Raw genomic sequence first — 20,513 nt, 5'->3', positions numbered from 1 at the left:
GGGGTGCCTGGATGCCATGTCACCCGCTCCCCTCCCTCTCGCCAGGACTGAGCTCAGCGACCACTTGGATGCCATGGACTCCAACCTGGACAACCTGCAGACCATGCTGACAACCCATGGCTTCAGCGTGGACACCAGCACCCTGCTGGATGTGAGTCCCAGCCCTGCCCACCCCACGCCCAGCCTGCCCTGCTCCCAGGGCAGTCTGACCGCCCCCGCCTTCCCTGCAGCTGTTCAGCCCCTCGGTGACGGTGCCCGACATGAGCCTGCCGGACCTGGACAGCAGCCTGGCCAGCGTGCGTAGGCGGGGTGGGCGGGGCCGGGGGGCGGGGCCGAACGGGAGCCCTTACCTTGCTCCCTCCTGCTGCCCTGGCAGATCCAGGAGCTCCTCTCTCCCCAGGAGCCCCCCAGACCTCTGGAGGCAGAGAAAAGCAGCCCAGACTCAGGTGAGCTGAGCCCCCGCCCCCCCCCCACCCCCACGCCACTGGCACCCTGACCCAGTCCCACCCCTAGGGAAGCAGCTGGTGCACTACACCGCCCAGCCCCTGCTGCTGCTGGACCCAGGCTCCGTGGACGTGGGGAGCAGCGACCTGCCGGTGCTCTTCGAGCTGGGGGAGGGCTCCTACTTCTCCGAGGGAGATGACTACTCGGATGACCCCACCATCTCCTTGCTGACGGGCTCGGAGCCCCCCAAAGCCAAGGACCCCACTGTCTCCTAGAAGCCCCAGGAGGAGAGCCAGCCTTGGGCAGGCCTGGTTGTCGGGGAGCCTGGTCCCCTGGCTGGCGGGAGGTCGTGGCCCCCAGCCAGCACCGAGGGCCTAGCCCTGTGAGCCACAGCTCGCCTGGGCTTCACGGCCACACTCAGACTGACCAGGATGCAGGTGTTCATAGAATTGTATTTTGGATTTTTACACGAGTCCCCCTTTCCCCTTCTATAGAGATATACAGATATATACATGGACGAACAGACCGATGAGCCAGGCAGAGATTTATAAACAACGAGCTCTGTGTGTGGTCTCCCTGTCTGTTCCTCCTGCCTGTGTGGGCAGGGTGGGGGAGCCATGATGTGCAATGTCTTGGAAGGGGCTGGAGGGAGGCAGACGGGACACAGCAGTCTGGAGCCTGCTGGCTTCCCTGGGCCGCATGTGCTCAAGAGTTCTTTATGAAGGCACCAGGGCGGGATCAGCGCGGGCCCACAGGAGCCCTGTGGCCAGGTCCGTGCTAGAGGACCAGGTGGGTGCACCGGGTCAGCACCATGGGTCTGGAGTGAAGGAAGCACAGCCCCCCCCCCCCCCCCCGCCGAGTCAGGCAGTGGGGGAGTGCAGAGGTACATGTGATGGAGGCGGTGGGCCGGAGCAGCCCACGTGGTGCCCTGCACCCCCAGCTCAGCCCTGTTCCCGGTCCTTGCTGATGAGTAGGGCCCAGGGCGGTGGCTTCCTAGGAAGCAGGGGTCAAGGAGACGCTGCCTACACCTGCTGTAGACCAAACAGTGCCTAGCCAACCAGCCTCTCTTGCCCAGATGACCACCATGGGCTGCAGCGGCCTCTAGTTGGGGCAGGGGCAGCACAGCTGGGTCCGCTGCCCAGGCACCACCTCGGGCACCCATCTTACTGGGCCATGGCTGGCTGTCAGGGCACACCTGCCTGGCAGAGCCTCAGGGTTTCCAGCCCAGGCAGCAGAGCCAGTAGAGGGGGGCAACAGCCCAGGGTTGTCCCTGCCTCAGTGCCAAGCTCTTGAGTGGCAAGCTCTGGGATCAAGCTATCCGAGGGTCACACCCAATTACCTGGTGAAGGCATGGAAAAACGGGGAGCTCCCCGGCGTCAGGCCAGCCTCTGCCCCTTGGGGGCAGAGAGGGAGGCCCTCCATGAGGGCTGGGCCAGGCCACTTGCCTCGTCCAAGCAGCCCAGCACTAGCCTGTGCGCAGGGGCCTGCGTGTACAGCCTTGCCTTGGAGTCTGCTGCCCCTCAAGTTGGCCTGTTCTTGACCCTCTTCCACACCTTGGCCTGGCCTGGCCCAAGTTGAATCCACTTGTGTGCAGACCTCAGGCACAGGGGGCCTCAGAGCACGGAGGCTCCACCTCGCAGGGCAAGACATCTGACCACAGAACCCTGTGAGGCAGGGAGTGTCACCCCAGCCCCAGCGCCTGGAGAGGAGCTGGGGCCCCCTTCCCACAGCATGGCCCCATGTGGGAGGGCCGCCCTCTCCTGCCAGCCCTGTGCCCTGGAGGCTGAGGGAGCTCACTGTGCACAGCACTTTATTGACACATTCAGACCCTCGGGAGAGATCTGTAGGGTTTCCAGAGCATGGGCATCTCCCAGAGCTGCACTGGGCCTGCCGTACCCTGGCAGGAGGAAGCCCCTCAGGGGCAGAGAAGCCTGGTGGGGGCCAGGAGGCAGCTTCCACCAGCCAGGCCCCCTCCGCTGCGCCCAGGTGGGGGCGGGCTCCAGTCCAGCCGCAGGTGCTGAGGCAAAGCAGTCCAACACCCCTGAGGGAATCAGCCTGGAGGGGCTCAGGTGCCAGCTGTTGGGGCCTCGCGGTTGAGCACATAGTAGTCGTGGACGTACATCAGGACGGCCACTGGCTGCCCAATGATGAGTGACAGCCACACGGCCGCGTTGCCATAGTTGCCGCGGAAGAAGCGGCCCACTATCCAGGCCAGCGGGATCTGGGGACATGGGACGGGAGTGAGCCTCTGCGCCCACAGGGCGGGCTCGCAGGTGAGGGTCCAGGGCTGCTCACCTGTGCCATCATGCCAGTGAAGGCCCAGAGGCGGAACATGCGCAGGGGGATGCTCACCAGGTACTGGGGGGAGAGGGGCGTCAGCCAAGCCCCTGCCCCATCCCTCCCCCAGGGGCAGGGCACGCCCTCAGTGTACTGACCTCATGGAAGAAGGCAGAGGCCAGAAACACCCCTGTCCTAGCTGCCCACTTGCTGCTGCCCCGCCGGAGCATGGGCTTGTAGAAGTGTCTGTGGGGGAGGCGGCAGTGGGACGGGCGCCAGGGCCACGCACCCCTGCCCCCACCCCCAGGTGCACACCTACCTGAGGCACCACTTGTGAACAGGGATGTTCCAGTTCTGCCAGAAGTAGGTGATGGACTCGGAGTTCCTGTGGGGGCGGGGCGGAGTGGGCAGGGACTCAGGCCCCAGCCCCAGTGGGGACCCCCACCACCTCCACCCTGGCAGGGCCACCCACCACCAGTCCCGGTAGAACTCGCGGTCTCCAAACTGCATGAGCTCGGCCACAGCGTTCAGGCAGGAGTGGAAGAGCCAGTAGAAGAAGATGAGCCAGATGAGGTGGTTGGGGACCTGTGGGGAGCGGGTGCCAGGTGCCAGGACAGCCCCAACCGCCCCCACGCGCCCCCACCCAGAAGGCCACTCACCGCCAACTTCAGGAGGCGCTCCACGATGCGGGAGTAGTCCATGTCCTGTGGGCACAGGGCACAGCTGGCTCCCTCAGCCCTGACCCCGGAACCCACCCTGCCAGGCCTGCCTGCTCACCTTGAAGGGCTTCATGGAGTTCTGGATGGCTGGGACCATCCACTGCAAAAAGCGCAGGGTCAGCTCCCCCGCGGCCCCGGGCCCTGCCCCAACCCCCGCCGGCCCCCGCCCAGCCCGGGCCGCGTACCTGCTGAATCAGCCCCACCTGGAGCTGCGTGAGGAACAGCTGGGGGAGGAAGCAAGCGGACAGTGAGTTGAGCCCCGGGTGCCGGCAGGCCCGCCCACCCGAGCCAGCGAGGCCCCGCCTCACCATCTCCAGGAGTCGCCGCAGCAGGAAGCGCTTTCGGATGCGGGGGGAGCGGGGGAAGTTGAGCTCGTAGCACAGGGTTGGGGCGAAGAGGAAGTAGTAGAGATCTGGAAGGGAGGGCGGGGCTAGCAGGCCAGGCCGCCGGGCAGCCCTCCCAGCCCCAGGCAGGATCCTCACCACGGTAGGTCAGGTTGTCGGGGTAGCTCACGGTGCGCCGGGCAGCTCCCCCGTTGGCCTTCTTACCTGCCAAAGCTACGAGCAAGCGGCAGGGGGCGGGGCGAGGGTGAGCCGAGCCCCTGCCGGTCCCGCGGCAGGTGGCAGCCCAGTGGCCCCAGCCCGAGGCAGCCCTCACCAGCCTTGGCCTTGGCCCCAGCCCTGCGCTCTCGGCACCAGAGGTTGACGTCCCGGTAGGAGAACAGCTTGAGGAAGAGGATGGTGTAGACCATCAGGGCCAGCACGGAGCCCACTGTGGGAGAGGCAAGCTCAGGCCACGCCCCCCGCGGCCGAGACAGCGTGGGCCGGGGCGGGGGGCGGGGGTGGGGCCCACCTGGAGTGATGGACTCTAGGAGGAAGGCCACGGCCGCTGGGAAGCAGAGAATGGTGGCCAGGTTGACCCCGTGCAGCAGCAGCCCCGCCTGCTCCGTCAGGGCTCCCTGGGGTGGGGGGCAGAGCACTCAGCCAGGGACCCCCTCCCTTCAGAGGACCTCCCTGGGGAAGGGCCGCCAGGCCTGAGGTGCAGCCCCTCCCAGGAAGGCCACGAAAGACCAGACACCCTGAAGCCCAGTGGGACCAGCTGGTGGCCCGCCCTAAGCCCGACTAGTAAGGACCTTGAGGCAGGTCAGGGGCGGGTGTGAGGGCACTGCTTACCACGGCCAGGCGCTTCTCTACCTGGAACGCAGCCACGGCAAAAATATTGGCCACTGAGGACAGAAGCAACCCAGGGCAGGTTCAGGCCCAGGTCAGCCCTGTCCCGCCCACCGCTGGCCTGAGGCCTCCTGGGCACCCAGCTCACCAATGACCAGGCACAGAGCTGGCCAGCTGTAGGGGTCCTTCAGGAACAGAGACACCACCTGGATGGGGTCCACCAGGATGCCGTACCTGCAGACGCAGGTGGGTGAGGGTCTGCGTGGGCGAGGGGTGAGGTGGCAGGGGCTGGGGCGGGCCAGGGCCCACTCACTTGATGAGGTTCTCTAGAAATAACCGTGCGTTGCTTAAGATCTGCGATAGAGAGAGAGGGACACAATGCTGTCAGCCGCGGCCCCAGAACACCCACCCCAGCTCCTGCCAGCACCCACAGCTCAGGACAGCAGCCTCCATTCTGCAGGCCCAGCCCTGCGGGACCTCATGCCAAGCTCTGAGACTCCCCACCTATGGCCTGTGTGCCTGCGCAGGGGCACACAGCCCCCGCCCGTCTGGCACCCCAGGTATCTGTGCCGCCACGGCAGAAGAAACCCGCTGCCCAGCAGCCGTCCTCCGTCCCACCGAGCGGGTCAGTGCCCCCGGCCACAGCGACAGCCCCAAGCCCCAGTGAAGTCCAAGCTTGCCTGCACGCTGCCACCCGCCCAGAGCTCCACCCTACCAACCGGGCCCATCCTCACAGGCGGGGTGTGCCCACGCCCTTGGTGGGGTGGTGGGAAAGAGCGGGCCTGTCCTGAGGGGCCAGGGAAGCTGGGCCTGGGTCTCCACCCCTACTCACACCCCCACCCGCCTTGGCCGCTCCTGCAGCAGCAACAAAGGACAGATCCGCCATCACAACGAGCTCTTGCCAGTGGCCTGGGGCCAGATGCCTGGCTGCCCTCTGCAGGGGCAGGGGCCACCGCCTCCACCCTCAAGGTTCAGGCCCCACGGGGGTTGCAGAAGGCTCTGTGGAAAAGTGATGCTTCTCCAGGCGACATGGGTGGAGTCCCCTACCCGGAAGGCTTCCCAAGGAGGTGACAGGCTCAGAAATGCAGGGGCCACCTGCCACACCGTCCCCCAGCTAAACGCCTAACCAGCCAGCTTACCAGGACACACATGGTCTTGCAGTGTCTGCCCACTGGCAGTTGCCTGTCCTGAGAGCCCACCACAGGCAAGAGTTGGAGCTGCTAAGAGGCCCACCCACCTGGAAGCCCAGGCTGCCGAGAAGATGCAGCAGGCGGCCCCAGCTCCTCGGAGAGGGGAGCTTTGTGGGTGCACCAAAGGGCCAGGAGGCCGGGGGGCTGCAGGAGAACAGACAGGCTGCTGAGGGCCTGCCCTGCACGACCGCCTCGCCACAGTCCTGAACCAGCCGCGGCCTCGAGACCAGGACACGCGGACTGTTGGGTCTGGACTGGCACACAGCCCTTACCGCTCCCCAGGGGACCGCCTGGGACCACAGACAGAAGCGTGGGGGCCCCTGGTACACAGCCTCCAGAGCCACACCCAGGGCAGGCAGACATGTCAGCTGGAAGGGCGAAGGCCTCGAGCCACATCAGCCCTGAGTGGTGGGGCTGGGCCCGGATGGGCCTCGCCCCGCCCCGCCCCGCCCCAAGGCTGCCCCTGGGGTTTCTGGACTCCAGCTGCTGCTGGGCAGGCCTGCTGGGGCCCCGCAGCAGTGGCCTCAGCCAGGTCAGAGTGAGGCAGACACAGGACTCCAGTCCTGCTCCCTCCAGGGCTGAGGGAGGGGCCAGAGTCCCGCAGAGTGCAGCCTGGAGCTGTGGGCTGGGCTGAGAAATGTGTCCTCACCCTGTTCCCCCAGGTTCACAACCACCCAGGCATGCCACACCCACAAGGGCAATTTGGAACAGAAGAGGAAGTTCTGCGTGGAGCCCCAAGATCACTCACCTGTGCTGTCAGGGAGGGCCTGGGCCCACAGAGCAGCCATCCCCCACCCAGGGCCACCGGACCGTCCCTGCCTACTCTCTCTCGCCCCCTGGGGAGACTCCAGTGCCCCCTGCGGTGCAGACCCCGGCTCAGAGGCTCCCAGGCTTCCCTGGGAATCCAGCAGGCGTCTACTGGGATTCAGCAGGGATGGAGTGAGCATGCTCCCCGTGGGGTCCCGGGGTACAGCTGCTCCAGGCACCCCCACCACCAGCCCAGAGCTCCATTCACCCCAGCTACACGAGCACAGACACCCACCCCGGGAGCAGAGCCCATGGCCCCACTGCAGTCAGGACCCCTGCTCCAAGGTGCCACTCTACGTACCAGCATCACCACACACCAATTCAGGATGCCACGGTAGTTGCTGAAGCCACTGTCAGAACTGAACAGGGAGTCCTGCAGGCGGTGACACCTGGAGAGCAGAGATGGACACTCGGAGCAGAGCATATGGCAGCAAGGCCGCCCCGCTGCCCACACATCCCCCTCCTCGGGCAGGGCCACCGAGGGCCTGCTGCACCCACTGGGGGAAGGGGCGTGGGGGGGGCACCACAGGAGCTGGCGATGCAAGACGGAAGTGGGGAGGGGGCAGACCTCCCCACAGCAGCTGGTCCATCCTGCTATCCTGGGAGCCTAGGGGCCGCCATTCAAACCACCCATGCCCTCCATTTGGCCCTTCCGGAGGGGAGGACCCAGCCTTCACGTGGCCTCGCGGGGTGAGCGCCACGTTCCTGCCTGGGCAGAGGGCCACGCGAGCCCCCTGGGGGCTCGGCGCCTGGAGTCCACTGCAGAAGCCAGCAGGGGACTTTCAGAGCCCACCTCTGAGAGCCCTGTGCCCACTGCTGGGCCTAGGGGAGATGGAAGCCAACCCTCAGCTGGAGGCAGAGGTGGAGGATCGAAGCTCAGCCCAGGCCCAGCCCCGCTGGTGGGTTCTAAGCAGCAGCCCCACCTCCCACCAGCCGCCCTGCCACCAGGAGGCTGTCCAGGGCATTGAGCAAGGCCTCCAGTTTTGTAAGGGGAGAGGCCGGAGCTTCCCTTTCCCTCCTGTGGACACATGTCCCCAGGAGTGGGGCACCGGAGAACAGCCAGCCTCTGGGGGGTGGCTGGGGTCAGCACTCAGATGGCTGCACCCAGGAGACGGACGGCTGGGGAGGACAAGGTGCCAGCATCCTCAGCCGAACAGTGCTGACAGTCTGGCCCTGCCTACCGCCACAGCGGGCGCCCCCCACCCCGCCCCAGGCCCCGGCCCGGCCTGGCCTGGCCTGCCCACGCACCTCCTCCAGGTTCGTCCTAGGCTGCGCACACTGTGGGGCTCTGAGCCCCCAGGCCCTCTTCTTCGTGACTCTCTGAGCCTGCATTTTGGCGAGGCGAGCAGGGTTCCCAGGCCCAACTACCCCAAGAGAACAGTCTAGGGGGTATCCGCTTGATGAACCTGCCCAGAACCCCCCAGATCCAGCCCACTCACTGTCACTGGAACCGTCCCAAAGCCGTCTCATGCTACAACCTGCCAATCACCATCTGCATGTCCATGTCTGCACCACACACCCAGGGAACGGTTTCACAACAGTGTGACCCCTGCCACCTTGGAGGCCACCAAGACAACCACACTGACTGGATGTGCAGCAGTCTCTAACATGAAAGTGGGGGAGGGGGGAAGGGAGCAGTTCCCAATCCTGACAACAAGTAATGTTATTCAAGCTTTTCCAGATCCCTGCTGTCAAATTCCTGAGGCCTGCCCCCAGCCACCACACAAACCCCTCAGGTCCCTCTACCGGCCTTCTGATCATCCTACCCGGGCATCGCCCTGCCCCCAGAGGTCAGAGGCCCCAAGTGGGAAGGAAGCCCACTGCCCACCAATCCCCACAGAGGTCCAGCCCCATGGCACAGTTCACTGCAGTGGACCAAAGGGCAGCAGGCATGGCCAGCATGGAGGTGGGGCCTCACCCAGAGCTTCTCTGTCACCGTCTCCGACTGAGGTGCTGGCTGTGCCTCTGTGCCCCCCAGCAGCCCCCACCTGCTCCCCAGTCCCACCCAGCCAGCAGGGCCATTCTAGCTCATCACAGTTGGCACCTCATTCAACCTGCACGTCAGCACTGGGAGGTGGGCACATGGGGAAACTGAGGCTCACCAATCTTCCCAACTTGCCCAGAGGCACAGTCCCAAGTGGGGATCACATGTGCGGGGCCAAACGGTCCAGCTCCAGGGCCGGATAGAACAAGGAGGGGAAGGGTGCCAGCTTGCCTCCCGGCTGCCACCTCCTCAGCACTTCCTGCACCCAGCCTAGCGGCTCTGGATTAGAAAGCTGTGCCTGGAGGGCCCATGAACCAATGGCTGGAGGACGCACCAGGCGTCCGGGCACAGGGGAGTGTGGAGGACCTGGAAGGGACACGCTCAGAGGCGAGGCAACAGCAGCGGCCCTCCTTCTGGCACATAGCTGCACCTCACTGCCGGAAGGCGTGAACTCACACCCGGTGCCTGACCCCGCCTGCCCAGACCTAGGTGAGCAGGAAGTGTCCGGAAGAGCCTGAGGAGGAAGAAAGTAACAGGCAGGGAGGCAGAGGTGGGAGGAGGATGACTGGGAGGTAGGGAGGCAGAGGCGATACAAGAGTAGCCAGACCAAGGCCCAGTCCTGCCCCAGGAGGCCCCCAGCCCTGTGGCATGTGGCCTGGGGACAGGCACACACAGCTGTGTGTTCTGGAAATCAGGAGGGGCTCCGGTGGCCCATCCTCGCCACCAACTGCTCCTCTTCCCGAGGGCCCAGACCTCGAGGGTGGGCCACCAAGAGGACAGGAGCGGCTTCTGGCCATCTGGCCTGTGTAGAGCAGGCAAGTGACGGCCCATCCAGGGTGACGGCTTGGCCCAAAGCTGGTACCCACCCCCACCTCATACAAAGTGACTCCAAATCCAGTTCCCCAGGAGTGGGCAGAGGGGCCTGTGGGCCTCCTGGCCTTTGCAGCCGCCCCCTCACGACCACCCGGGGCCTATAGGAAGCCAGCACCCCTCACAGAGCCACCCTCCCCATGGTGTCTTCCTGAACTCTGCGCCCGACCTTTGCTCTCACTGTTCAGGGCTGAGGCTATCTTATCTCTCAGGTGAACTGTGTGCCCCCCAAGGGCAGAGACAGTACCTGCACCCCAGCTGCCCTTGTCCCTCCACTCCCCACAGCACCCAGTGAAGAAGATAGCAAATCCGTGCTGACTGACCTGTTGCCCACTTCCTCCTTGATAACCTCTAGCTCTGGAGCTGATCCCAAAACCAGAGCTCCTGAGAGCCCTTGACCAGGATGAAGGTCAGGGCTGGGGGGAGGGGCGTGGAGGATGGCAAAGGGGGCGCCTGGAGGTAGCCAGCAGGACTTAGCCAATGCCCACGTAGGTCAGATCCTCCCTTTCAGCCACAGTTTGCTCCTCCAACTCCTTCCCATCAGTCCTTCAGCTAAGCAGGGCGCCCACCTGTGGGTGTGCACACTTCCAACTCCTCCCCTGCACCCCAACCAGGGGTGAGGGTCCCATTACAGGACCCACTTTGACCCCAGAGCAGGCATTTGTGCTGGTAATAAGCAGGACCCTAGGCCAGTCAATCGCCGGGTGACGGATGAGGGACCTTTGTGAAGACCATTCTATGGAGGGTCTGCAAGGGATGAGAAATCTCCTCGCACTGCCCCTGCCCCTGTTCTCCGCCAGTCCACCCTCCTTCTCCGGGAGCTTTATCAACCCACAAGGCACCCCTCATAGCCCTCAGGAGGGACCCCTGTATCTCCTTCCAGGTAGAGGACACTGCGTGGTGGGATCACCCTGGGAAAGTTTCAGAACCCACCTAAGGAGGGCGTCTAAAAGCTGAGCCGCTGCCCTCCCCTCGGCCCCCGTACCTGGGTGTCCCAGGCAGGAGACCCTCCGCCCCCAACCTCCCGCTAAGTTTCCCCGCGGAGGCCAGAGGGGCACAGCTGTGCACGCAAAGTCCCGGCGCCAGACTCTCGGACTCGAGTCCGAGCTGCCGCCGACAGGCCTGGGGCACCAGGTTGGGTCGCAGTGGCCCCGTATCAGGGGTCAAAGGTTAGGGGTCACGCGCACCGCTACCTCAGGTCCCAGTGGCCGCTGCCCACGTCTACGTCTCCGTCCTTGTCTGTGTCCCGGACCGGCGCGTCCCCTCCGGCGCCCACATCCCGCACCTCCTCTTCCGCTGCCGCTGGCCCACTGCCGCCCTGGATCGAAGACCGCGACCCCGTCCTCCGGCGCCGGGAGCCGCCCGCGCCGCCGCGGTCGCCCATGGCCTCAGCCCGCACCCCGCCGCGGCCAAGTCGTAGCCCGCCGGGCTGGCAGCACCCGAGGCCTGTGGCCCCGCCTCCGGACCCTTGGCCAACTGCCGCCACCGCCCCTACTACGCCACTGCCGTGGTCCGCGCCACCAATCAGCGCGTGCAAATCCGTGCCCGCCGGCTCCTCCCGGAGTCCTGGGAAGCGTAGCCCCCGGAGCCGCTAACTGGCCCAGGGCCGCGGCGCGTATACCTTTGTAGTCTGTTGGCGCGCGATGCACCCTGGGAGTTGTGGTCGCCGCGGGCGCGGTCCACCCTGGGAGTTGTAGTCTCTTGGCAAATGCAACCCCGAACAGATGAGGAACACGCGGGGCTTCCTGGCAGCTGCAAGCCTCTGCTGACCGCTGCCTGCCCCTTGTCCCGCTCTATAAACACAGGATTTCGTCATTTCTGAGCTCAGGCGCGGAGGGTGGGGTTGTAGTTATTTATGAAATGCCTAGTGCCTTAACGTCAGGCTGACACTCAACGCGTCTACCGAACGTGCATCCCGAGGCGCGGTTGTGCTCTGTGAACCCACTAATTACCACCGTAGGCACCCACTTTTCCTCCTCTTAGGCTGTTCAAACACGCGCCAGGTCAGAGGATGGAGGGGGAGAAAGGCCTCAGTCCTCGCATCCCGGGACTTGCGCCATGCCCACCAATTCCCAGGGTGGCCACCTCTCCCCTGCCCAGGCCCCCACAATAGACACGCCAGCCCGCCTCTCCACCCGCCCCGCTTCTGCCTTCATCCGCAGACTTGCAGAACTTCCCGCCTTTCCCACTTGGGCCAGTTCTGCCAGGGCGTTAGCATCCTGGGGTGTTGAAGAACCCAGAGGTTTCTGTTTCATTGCACAGTCGGCAGTCACCCAGTCGTTGAATGAAGCAACCAATACACCAAAACAACTGCACAGTGAGGCCCGTGCTCGGGCAAGGCCGATCTTACTTGGTTTCACAAGCATTTGGCAAAGATCATGGAGTGTGAGCGTCCTGGATCTCCAGATGCGAGGGTTCACCAGGAGTTTAGGCCTCGTTTACCCAAGAAACACCCCTAGCCACAGAACCCACTCCGTTCACTCCCATGGGATAAGCAAAGCTGGGAAGACCGCCTCTCTGAAAGCAAATAAACCAAGAGGCTGAGCCTGAGATCAAGCCTCCTTCCTGCCGGACTCGCTCCTGACCCCCTCACCTCAACCAACAGGCACCTGGGACCCTGGTGACATGTTCTCCCACTGGACCATTTGCGGCTTGAGGCCAGCCTGACATCCTTACCTGGCAGGCTGGGGCTAGCTGGCCCTTGTCTTGGAGTAGCGTGTGGAAGGACCCGCCCTCATCAGGCTGGAGAACCCGTCTTGCCTGCCCACAGGCCCGGCCTCGGTGGATCAGGAGTATTCCCTTAGCCAGTGTCCAAGCACCTTCGTCTATTCATAGGCAGAGTTGGGCCACTCAGTGCTAGGACTCTCAGTATAGCTCCCAAGGGAGGACGGAAGGAGCAGGGAGTTCACTCAGGAACCCGCAGCAGGGCTGAGTCCCTGGAGCGCTCTCCTTCCCTCCCCATTCCCTCTCCCAGGCAGCTGGTGGGAAGCCCCCAAACCCGAGTCCACGCGTCCCTGGGCGCCTTCGGGACTTGCGTCCTTCAGTACAGAGCCGTGACTAGAGGGCCGGCCTGGCTGGCGCGCTGATTGGCAGAGGAGAAGATTGACGGCTCAGGCTGCCTGTTGGCCTGGAGAGGCTGAGCACAGTAGCCAATGACGAGTGAAGGTACGTGTTGGGGGCGGCTCCCTGTGTCCGCGTCCAGGCTCCTTTGCCTTCGGCTAACATGAAGCAGCTGGAGTGAGGAGACCAGGGTGGGCCGAGGGTCATCAAAGAGAACCGATCTGATCGGGGACGTGAGGGAACCAAGGGTTCCACCACTGGAGTTGAGAGAGAGATCAGGGCCTCAAGCCAATGGGAAGGCACGGACTGTGAAGGCACAAATCGGGAGGGGCCTCTGTACGAAGGCGGGGCGGGGCCTGTTTGAGGAAGACTGGGCCCACGGTTGATATAGGGCGGGGCCCCCTGGGGGGCGGGGCCTACAGCTCTGGCACCTCTAGATCCTGGGTGAGGTGCTGCCAGGGCCACAGCAAAGAGGCACGAGGGAAAAGGTCAAGGTAGGTGGGGTCTTTTGGGAACAAATGTGTGCGTGAGGAGTTGTTGAAGAAAGAAAGCCCAATGAGGAATCTCCCCCTGGTGGAAGCAACATCTGGCTTGGTACTAGGAATCTGCAGGCTGGCGGAATGAAGGGCTGGAAGGGTTTGGGGATTTAGAAAGAGCCTTGGGCTGACTCCAGGTTGGAGGCGCCTTGGGCCCGTGACAGAAGACCCTGGACACAATGGTCAGCAGCCTGCACCACACCACCCATCCTCTGGATTGCAAAGTCCTGTCCATGGACACCTGTGGAGACAAAGCTAGGCCTGTCCCAGGCACTGGGGAGGCAGCCTCTATCCGTCGTCCACCCCAGCCGCCCATCAGAGTCCTGGAACAGTCAATCCAGGCCCCAAAGCTGAGGAGCCTTGAGGAGGAGTGGGCCTCTAGGAGCCTCTCTTCCTGCCAGTGGGACCCACTCAGGTATTCAGGATCAGACGGGTGGGGTATTGGGGCAGAAAGTGAAAGTGTTAGTCGCTCAGTCGTGTCCGACCCTTTGCGACCCCATGGACTGTAGCACACCAGGCTCCTCTGTCCGTGGGATTCTCAGGCAAGAACACTGGAGTGGGTTGCCATCCCTTCTCCAGGGGATCTTCCCATTCCAGGGACTGAACCTAGGTCTCTCACATTGCAGGCAGATTCTTTAAGGTCTGAGCCACCAGGGAAGCCCAACTGGGGCAGGGCTTAAGTCAAAGGCAGCCCTTGGCAAGCTGCTTCTCTTCCTGAGGCTCAGACTCTTCATATGCAGATTGGGCAATGATGCCTACCTAAGCTCTACCAATACCGGGGCTTTCATCCTGAGGTTATTAAGACTGACAGTGCTCCCCAGAGGGGGTGCCCAGCTCAGGTGATCCCAACCTGGGCAGCAGGTCTACTGCAGGTCAGGCTCTCCTGCTGTCCACACCAGTGGAGTCTGGTGGGCCTGTCCCCTGCCAGGGTGCAGACAGCTGTGCTGGCCCTGGGCTGATCCAGTTTGACCACATGTCTGCAAAGATTTGGAGCCTCTTAGCTCATGCCTACCTACCTGGTTGCCAAGGGCATTTGCTGGGGCAAGAGTCTATGTTCCTTGGTTGTCTGAGCCCAGCACACCCCTGCTATTCATCTTCTCAACTTGACTCACCCTGTCTAGAGCCCAAGGGCTGGGGGTGGCCGTGGGAGGTTCTTATTCCTTGGGTATCTCCTCCCCACAACCAGCCTGGTCCAGCTACCAAGGAAGGCCTCCTCAGTGTGGGGACATGTCCCCTGAATCTGGAAGTCAGGATGTAGAGAGCAGGCTGCAGGAAGGGGTCTGCAGTTCCCATTTCTCCAGTGGCATTAAGGAAGCCTTGTTGTTGGCTGTCGGGCCTGTCGGGGCAGCAGGAAGTCTTACCAGAAGAGTGGGGATACCCCAGGCCACAGGATTTACAGGCCCTGCTGTACCCACTGTGGCCATTCTAGATCAGTCCTGGGTTAGACTTGACTTAGGCTCCCCACTTCCTGGCACAGAGAAGATTCACGTGCCATGGGAGGAAAACCAACTGGTTTGCATTCAGGAGTGTCCTCTTGCATTTGGTCTGCCTCTAGCGTGGAAGACTGTCCTCTTGCCAAAGAAAACACAGGCCCAAAAGGCAGCGGTATGACTCCAGGGCTGCGTGGGTAGACTGCCACTCCTAGCGCAGGGCCTGCACCTGCCTGGCCTCTGAGATGCTGCAGGCCCAGAAAGATGCCCCCCAGACTCCTCAGCGTCTCCTGCGGCGCGGGCCCAGCCTTGTATACATCAGCCCGACACTCCAAGTTCTATCAAGAGTGGCATTTATTCTCCTCGTGGAGGTGCGGCGCTCCGGGGAGCTGGTGCTATTGTGCTTAGGAAGGAGGTCTGTCCGTCCGTCCGTCTGTCCGGCCGGCCCGGCCCCAAACGGGGGCGGAAGAGGGGCGCAGCCCGAGTAAAAATCCCGGCCTGTTCCGGGTGGGAGTATGTACAAGGCGGCGGGGTGCAGGCGGGGGTGAGGGCAAGTCGGGCCGGCGGCCGCAGCCCCCACCCGAGGGCCCCCGCATCTCGGGCCCTACTTATAGAATCAGTACAAAATAGGTGCTACCTAAACGTTCCTTCTACCTGAATTTGCTAAGTCGGTTATTGTGCTGCTTAGTTACGGGGGCAGGAGGGGGCCCATGGCTTTCCACGGCGGCGGGGTGTGGGGAGAAGCAGGAGACCCTGGCCGGCCCACGGCCCTCCGGCCTTCTCCTTAGGTAGGTAGGTAGATAGGCGTGTAGGGTAGGGTGGGGCACCTGTGTGTGCCTGTGCATGCGGGTATGCCCAGCACAAGTGGGCAGGCCCCGGCCTGGGAGCTGTGTGAACACTGAGCTGGGATGGAGGGGTCTTGGACATGAGCCCTGCTATGCCAGGCTCTGAGGCCCGGGTCCACCCCTGTGGGAGCTGCTGGTCCTGGTACCCACTGGGATAGGGCTGGCCAGGTCAAATGCTCAAGCGTGCACCTTGTCCTCTGACCTGGGACCCTGGCCTGACATGACAAAGCTGCCATTGCCAGGGGATGGAAAGAATGGGATTCGGTATGGGTGGCCCTGATGGCGCTGGGCCTTTGGGCCCGGGTCTGTGCCACCTGAGCTGAGTACCCGGGCTCAAGTCAAAGCAGAGCCCCCTGTGCCTAGCACTGGCCCCACGCTGGGGTGGGGAGGAGTGAGGGGCCCACGCTTGGGTCTAGGGACCGCGGCTCTCTCTGCACGTGTGACCATCCCTGGCCCACCCAAGCCGGTTGGATCCCTCACCAACATGCACCTTCCCGCAGGTCGCCACACCCCTGGGGGACTCAGCAGTGGGCCTGGCACATAGTAGGTGCCTAATGAAGGATGGGTGGGTGATGGACGACTGAAGGAGGGGTCTTGGGGACAAACACCCCGCCCCGCCCCTGAAACCATTACACCCGCCGGCCTCTGCCGTGGGAGGGGGTGAGAGGAGGGAGGGAAGAGCAGGAGAGGGGGGAGAAAGTCTGCGCGTCCGGCCCCGCGCAGCGTCCCTGATCTAGGGGCCTATGGGGTGGGTAGGGCAGGGGGATACCTGATTCTCAGTAACTCTAGAGGCGGCGGCAGCTTCGCATGCAGTGCGCATTATTGCTCTATAGTCGGCTTCGGACTAACTAAGAGGGACTGGGAGCGGGCAGCTCCGGGAAAGGAAGGGACGGGGGCAGGGGCTGCATGCAGTGACGTCACAAAGGCGGCGGCCAATGGGGCGGGCCCTTGGGGCGGGGTCGCCGCCGAGGCTTTGGCTTAGACGGGTGTAAATTGGCAACAGAGTGAGGGCGGGGTCTGGGGCTCCGGGATGGGGCCGGCCTCTGAGAGGCGGGGCCTGCGGCTCCCGAGAGGCGGAGCCCAGGTGGGCGGGGTTCGGGGCGGGGAAAGTGATCCTGGACATCCCAAGCCCCCGGCGTCGGCGGGAAGGATAGGGGCCTCTGCGCCCCTTCCCGGACCCGAGTGCAATCCGTTCATAAATAAAACGTACAAATACAGAAAGAAAACCCGACGCATCCGCAACCCCCCTAGGGGGCTTTACCCGCAAAGCAAATACAGAGAGGTGTAGAGGGCCGTGCCCAGGCCTGCCTACCGGGCCCCAGGAATCCGTCCTCCAACACCGAATGCCCGGGGACGAGGGAGGGGGCCCCAGGGAAGGGGAGCGGGGTCTGAGGAGGTCGGATAAGTCCATGCGGTTTGATATGCGTCATTATTATTCGTTATGGAGGACAGAGCCCGGGAAGCTGGGCTGGAAGAATTCGGATTTGGCAGAGGATGCGAGGCAAGGGTAGGAAAGCGGCTCGGACTGAGGCCCCGGAAGGAACCCAAGGGAGAGAGGTGCCGCCGTCCGCCCCAGTCCCCGATCCGCACGCGTCTAACACTCCTGGGGCTCAGCGGACACCGAGAAGGAGGCGCAGGTAGCCTCTGCGCCCCTCACCCTGCTCCTCCCCCGTTGCTGCTCCCCGACGTCTAGGCCGCAGGCCGGGCTCTGGAAGGCTTGGGAAGGGGTGGGGAAGACCTGAGTCTCTGCCACGCGATCCAGGGGCGCAGAAGAGGGAGGAGGGGGCGCTCCCTACCTCACCCCACCCCGGTCTCAGAGACCTAACTCGGAGATGAGGTTCGGTTCTGGGTCTCCTCGACCCTATTGCTGGGAAAAAGCCTGGGGCACCCTGGAGGGGAAGGGAGGGGGCTCGGGGTGGGTCTCCCCTCGGGACCCTATTGCTTGAAGGGGCCGGGAAGGCCCCTGGCGGGCGGGGCGGGGCCGGGCCCCCTCCCCCTATTGCTGTGAGGAGGGGCCCGCCCTCCGGCCCCTCCGCCTGGTCGCCGGCGGAGACCTCCCTGGGGGCCCGTATTGCTGAGAGCCAACCCGGCTGGCGGAGGTACCGCCGCCCTAGGCCTGCACAGGGCTGAGCTGCGGCGGCGCGGTGGGCGCAGGGGCCGGGGGACCGCCGCCGGCGGCGCCCTTGAAGCAGGCCGACTCGTAGTGCTTGTTGAGATAGGACTTGAGCGCGAAGCTCTTCTTGCAGCGCTTGCACTGGAAGTGCTTGAAGGCGGAATGCGTCTGCATATGCGCACGCAGGTTGGAGCGGTCGGCGAAGGCCTTGCCGCAGTGCGCGCAGCCGAAGGGCTTCTCGCCGGTGTGGGAACGCATGTGGCCCTGCAGCAGCCAGGGCCGCGAGAAGGCTTTACCGCACACGCCACACTTGTGGCGCAGGTCGTGCGTGAGCAGGTGCATGGCCATGGCCGGCATGGACACGTACACCTTGCCGCACGTCGGGCAGCGCCGCGCCAGCTGGCTGTCCAGGCTGCGGTGCGTCTGCTTGTGGCGGCTCAGGTTAGACGACGTGGCATACGTTTTGCCGCACTCGCCGCACGCGTGCCGGCCTCCTGAGCTGCCGGCCCCAGGCGCCGCGCGGGCCTCGGTGCCCGCCCCGGCGCGCGCGCCGCCTCGACTCCCAGCCCCCGACCCCGCACCACGCGTGCCCGCCCCGACCCCGCCTCCGCCGTCGCTGTCGGGGGCCGCCGCCGAGGCTGCGGAGGGGGCGGCGGCGGCGCTGGCGTTGGCTGCCTTACGACGGGAGCGCCCGTCGGTGATGAAGAAGGCGTCAGCTGCGTAGCCCTCGCTGACCGCCGCGTCACCGTTGATGTAGCCACCCGCGGCTGTGGCCAGCTCCGGGCGCGGGGTGGGCGGCGGCGCCGAGCCCGCGGCCGCCGGGCCCAGCTCTCCCCGCACGGCCGCAGCGTACATGGGCTCCGGGGATGGCCCTTTGAGCAAGGCCGCCTCGGCATCGCCATCGTAGACGGAGGCGGGCCCAGCGTAGTCGTTGAGGTATCCTAAGGGCCGAGGCGGACAGACAGGCAGACAGCGGGAGGGAAACCGGGCAGCAGGCAAGACACACAGGAGGGTGGCGAGAGACACCGGGGCCGGCCAGAAGGGAGCGGAGAGGACAAAGGATAGGGGCCGAGGGAGAGAGGGGCAGGGAGGATGGCGACGGCAGGGAAGGGAGGAGAGAGAGGAGAGATGAGCCAGGGCCCGGCCGGGCTGCACCCCGCCCTCGCTGGAGGAGGGAAAGACTCGCATCTTCGGGCGCGGCTGCCCCCCCCCCACCTTCCGCGGAGCTTCAAGGTCAGAGGGGAGGGGCGGCGCTTCCCTCGCCCTCCTTCCCCTCCTCCCCTCCCCCTCTCCCTCCCCCTCGGGTTCTCCCCACTTCAGCAGTTTTCCTTGATTATGCAACACACTGCAGAACCGCAGCGCACAAAGCAGGACCGCCTGTCCAGGGACCCGGTCGCTCCTGCCCTCACGGTTCCCACTGGCTCGTCCACCGTGCCCAGAGCCTGTGTCCAGCCTCGATGCTCACCTGTTCTGGTGCTGGGGTCTCCCAACAAGCCCTGGAGAATTCTACCTCCCTTTCATCTTCCAGGTCTCCCACTACTTACTAGATTTGACCATCTTCCGTTCAGCCCTGTCTCCCTCCATCCACTCTGTTTCTCCCACTCCACTCCTTTCCGTCATCCTGCACCGTTGGGTACCACCTTGTGCCACATTACCCCCTCTCCCCAGGCCCTAATCCTTTGTGGGGCCTTCCTGAACCCCAGGAAATGTGACCAGGAAGACACTGTGTTGGAGGCAGTGCCAGGGCATGCACTAGCGGACACCTTCACAGGGACAAGTTGCAGGCAGGCAGCATTATTCATGCCTGCAACTGCGGTTGTTCTCAAAGCATGAGATGGATCTCACAACCTCAAAGTCACAAATACACACCCCGCACGAGTGTGAAGCAGAGTCTGGCTTCTTCAGAGTTACCCTCAGCCTCTAAGACTCTGTCAATTCTACAGTCCCCTCAGGGTGGGCCGCACCCTGAGCCAGGCCTGTACCACCTACTCAAGCAGGGTCAGACATGTAGCCAACCAGACACACTCTCAGCTGGGGTTGCCAGTCACATGGGCACATAGCGGCCTCAGAGTCACATGGTCCCATGTAGTGGCACACAGACAGGCACACACTCATACAGGGTCACACACAAGTGCACACAGTCACATGGCCAGACGCAGTCACATGGGTGCACACAGGCTCGCACACAGGCTTATGCTCCTGCAGGTCACACTTGTTTTACCACCCCAGGCTGCTGGCACTCCCAGCCCCCTTGCCCACTTGCTAGCAATTGTCCTTGAATTTGGGTGCCCTAACACAAAGAGCCTCCTCCTACCTCCAGCACTTGGACTTCCCTGCCCACAGCCCACCTGCCCACACCCTTCTCCCTGACCCTGCTCCAGGGACGGGGGCACTGCTACTGCCTCTGCCCCGACAGGTGGGCGGCCCCCACTGGACCACATGGCTACTCCCTGGAGTTCCTAGCACTTCCCTGCTGGCCCTAGAAGCGGGGCTAAAGGTGCAGCCAAAGAAAATAAGAGGGTTCTGAGGCAGGCTGTTTTCTGAGTGTGGTTTGCATACATTGCTGGTTCCTGTCATGTCAGCAGGGTCCATTCTATGTTGGTCAGGGCGCGGGTCAGTGTGTTCCTCCTGTTCCTGACCCCTGTTCCCCACGTTCTCTCCTGCATCCACGCTCTCCCTGCCCAGCCTTGGCTCCGTTCTGGCCTACCTCTGCGTTCCCCTCTCCCCACCCCCATCTCCATCCCCTCCCAAGTCCGCTTCAGCCACTGCCTCCTGCTGGTTCTGGTTCCTCCGAGCCTATTGCCTGGGATTCCTGGTCCCTCCAGCCCCACTCTCTGACCCTCTACCCCTTACAGCACTGAGCCCCTCGCCCGCCGCCCCCAGCCCCATCCCAACTCGCACCTTTCTCCTGCAGTCGCACGCCGAGGTCGCTCCGGGCGCGCCCGTAGGAGCTGTCGAGGTCTGCCGAGGAGAATGTGTCAAGTTTGACCTTCTTGACCAAGAAGGATCTGGGCATGATTCCTGCGGGGCTCCGGCGCTGTGGGCCTGCGGAGCCGGGACGCGGGGGGG

The 20,513-nt window shown here is 64.2% G+C and overlaps 3 protein-coding genes across 10 annotated transcripts in view; 1 reads left to right on the top strand and 2 right to left on the bottom strand.

Annotated features, from left to right (window-relative positions):
* The window catches only part of HSF1 (heat shock transcription factor 1), an 18,731-nt gene extending 17,721 nt beyond the window's left edge, over window positions 1-1,010 (top strand). For all 4 annotated transcript variants that reach the window (XM_040261528.1, XM_040261526.1, XM_040261529.1 and 1 more), the window contains 4 exons: window positions 46-151; window positions 231-296; window positions 377-446; window positions 514-1,010. In XM_040261528.1, coding sequence (XP_040117462.1) covers window positions 46-151; window positions 231-296; window positions 377-446; window positions 514-719 — 448 coding nt within the window. In that variant the 3' untranslated portion in view covers window positions 720-1,010. The remainder of the gene's footprint in view (window positions 1-45; window positions 152-230; window positions 297-376; window positions 447-513) is intronic.
* On the bottom strand, window positions 879-17,188 carry DGAT1 (diacylglycerol O-acyltransferase 1). 5 transcript variants are annotated; one of them, XR_005724623.1, is made up of 18 exons: window positions 10,654-13,970; window positions 6,908-6,995; window positions 5,847-5,943; window positions 4,923-4,963; window positions 4,758-4,843; window positions 4,613-4,665; window positions 4,293-4,398; window positions 4,098-4,211; window positions 3,989-3,997; window positions 3,749-3,852; window positions 3,626-3,664; window positions 3,499-3,540; window positions 3,381-3,425; window positions 3,194-3,306; window positions 3,041-3,106; window positions 2,880-2,967; window positions 2,740-2,802; window positions 879-2,665 (listed from the first exon to the last, which is right to left on the bottom strand). XR_005724623.1 is itself a non-coding variant. In XM_040261531.1 (17 exons), the coding sequence occupies exons 1-17, from the start codon at window positions 10,842-10,844 to the stop codon at window positions 2,510-2,512; spliced, it is 1,470 nt and encodes a 489-aa protein (XP_040117465.1). In that variant the 5' UTR covers window positions 10,845-17,188; the 3' UTR covers window positions 879-2,509. The 5 variants fall into 5 exon arrangements, 4 of the variants coding, with proteins under 4 accessions (XP_040117465.1, XP_040117468.1, XP_040117464.1 ...); XM_040261531.1 differs by lacking the exon at window positions 5,847-5,943 and having other exon boundaries at window positions 3,923-3,997; window positions 10,654-17,188; XM_040261534.1 differs by lacking the exon at window positions 5,847-5,943 and having other exon boundaries at window positions 10,654-10,893.
* On the bottom strand, window positions 14,823-20,513 carry SCRT1 (scratch family transcriptional repressor 1). The gene is made up of 2 exons (XM_040261535.1): window positions 20,346-20,513; window positions 14,823-18,385 (listed from the first exon to the last, which is right to left on the bottom strand). Exons 1-2 carry the CDS (start codon window positions 20,458-20,460, stop codon window positions 17,442-17,444), a joined length of 1,059 nt encoding a protein of 352 aa, XP_040117469.1. The 5' UTR covers window positions 20,461-20,513; the 3' UTR covers window positions 14,823-17,441.

This window comes from Oryx dammah, unplaced genomic scaffold (assembly GCF_014754425.2).
Source record: "Oryx dammah isolate SB20612 unplaced genomic scaffold, SCBI_Odam_1.1 HiC_scaffold_19, whole genome shotgun sequence".
NCBI lineage: Eukaryota > Metazoa > Chordata > Mammalia > Artiodactyla > Bovidae > Oryx > Oryx dammah.
This window is presented reverse-complemented; position numbering and strand designations above follow the sequence as displayed.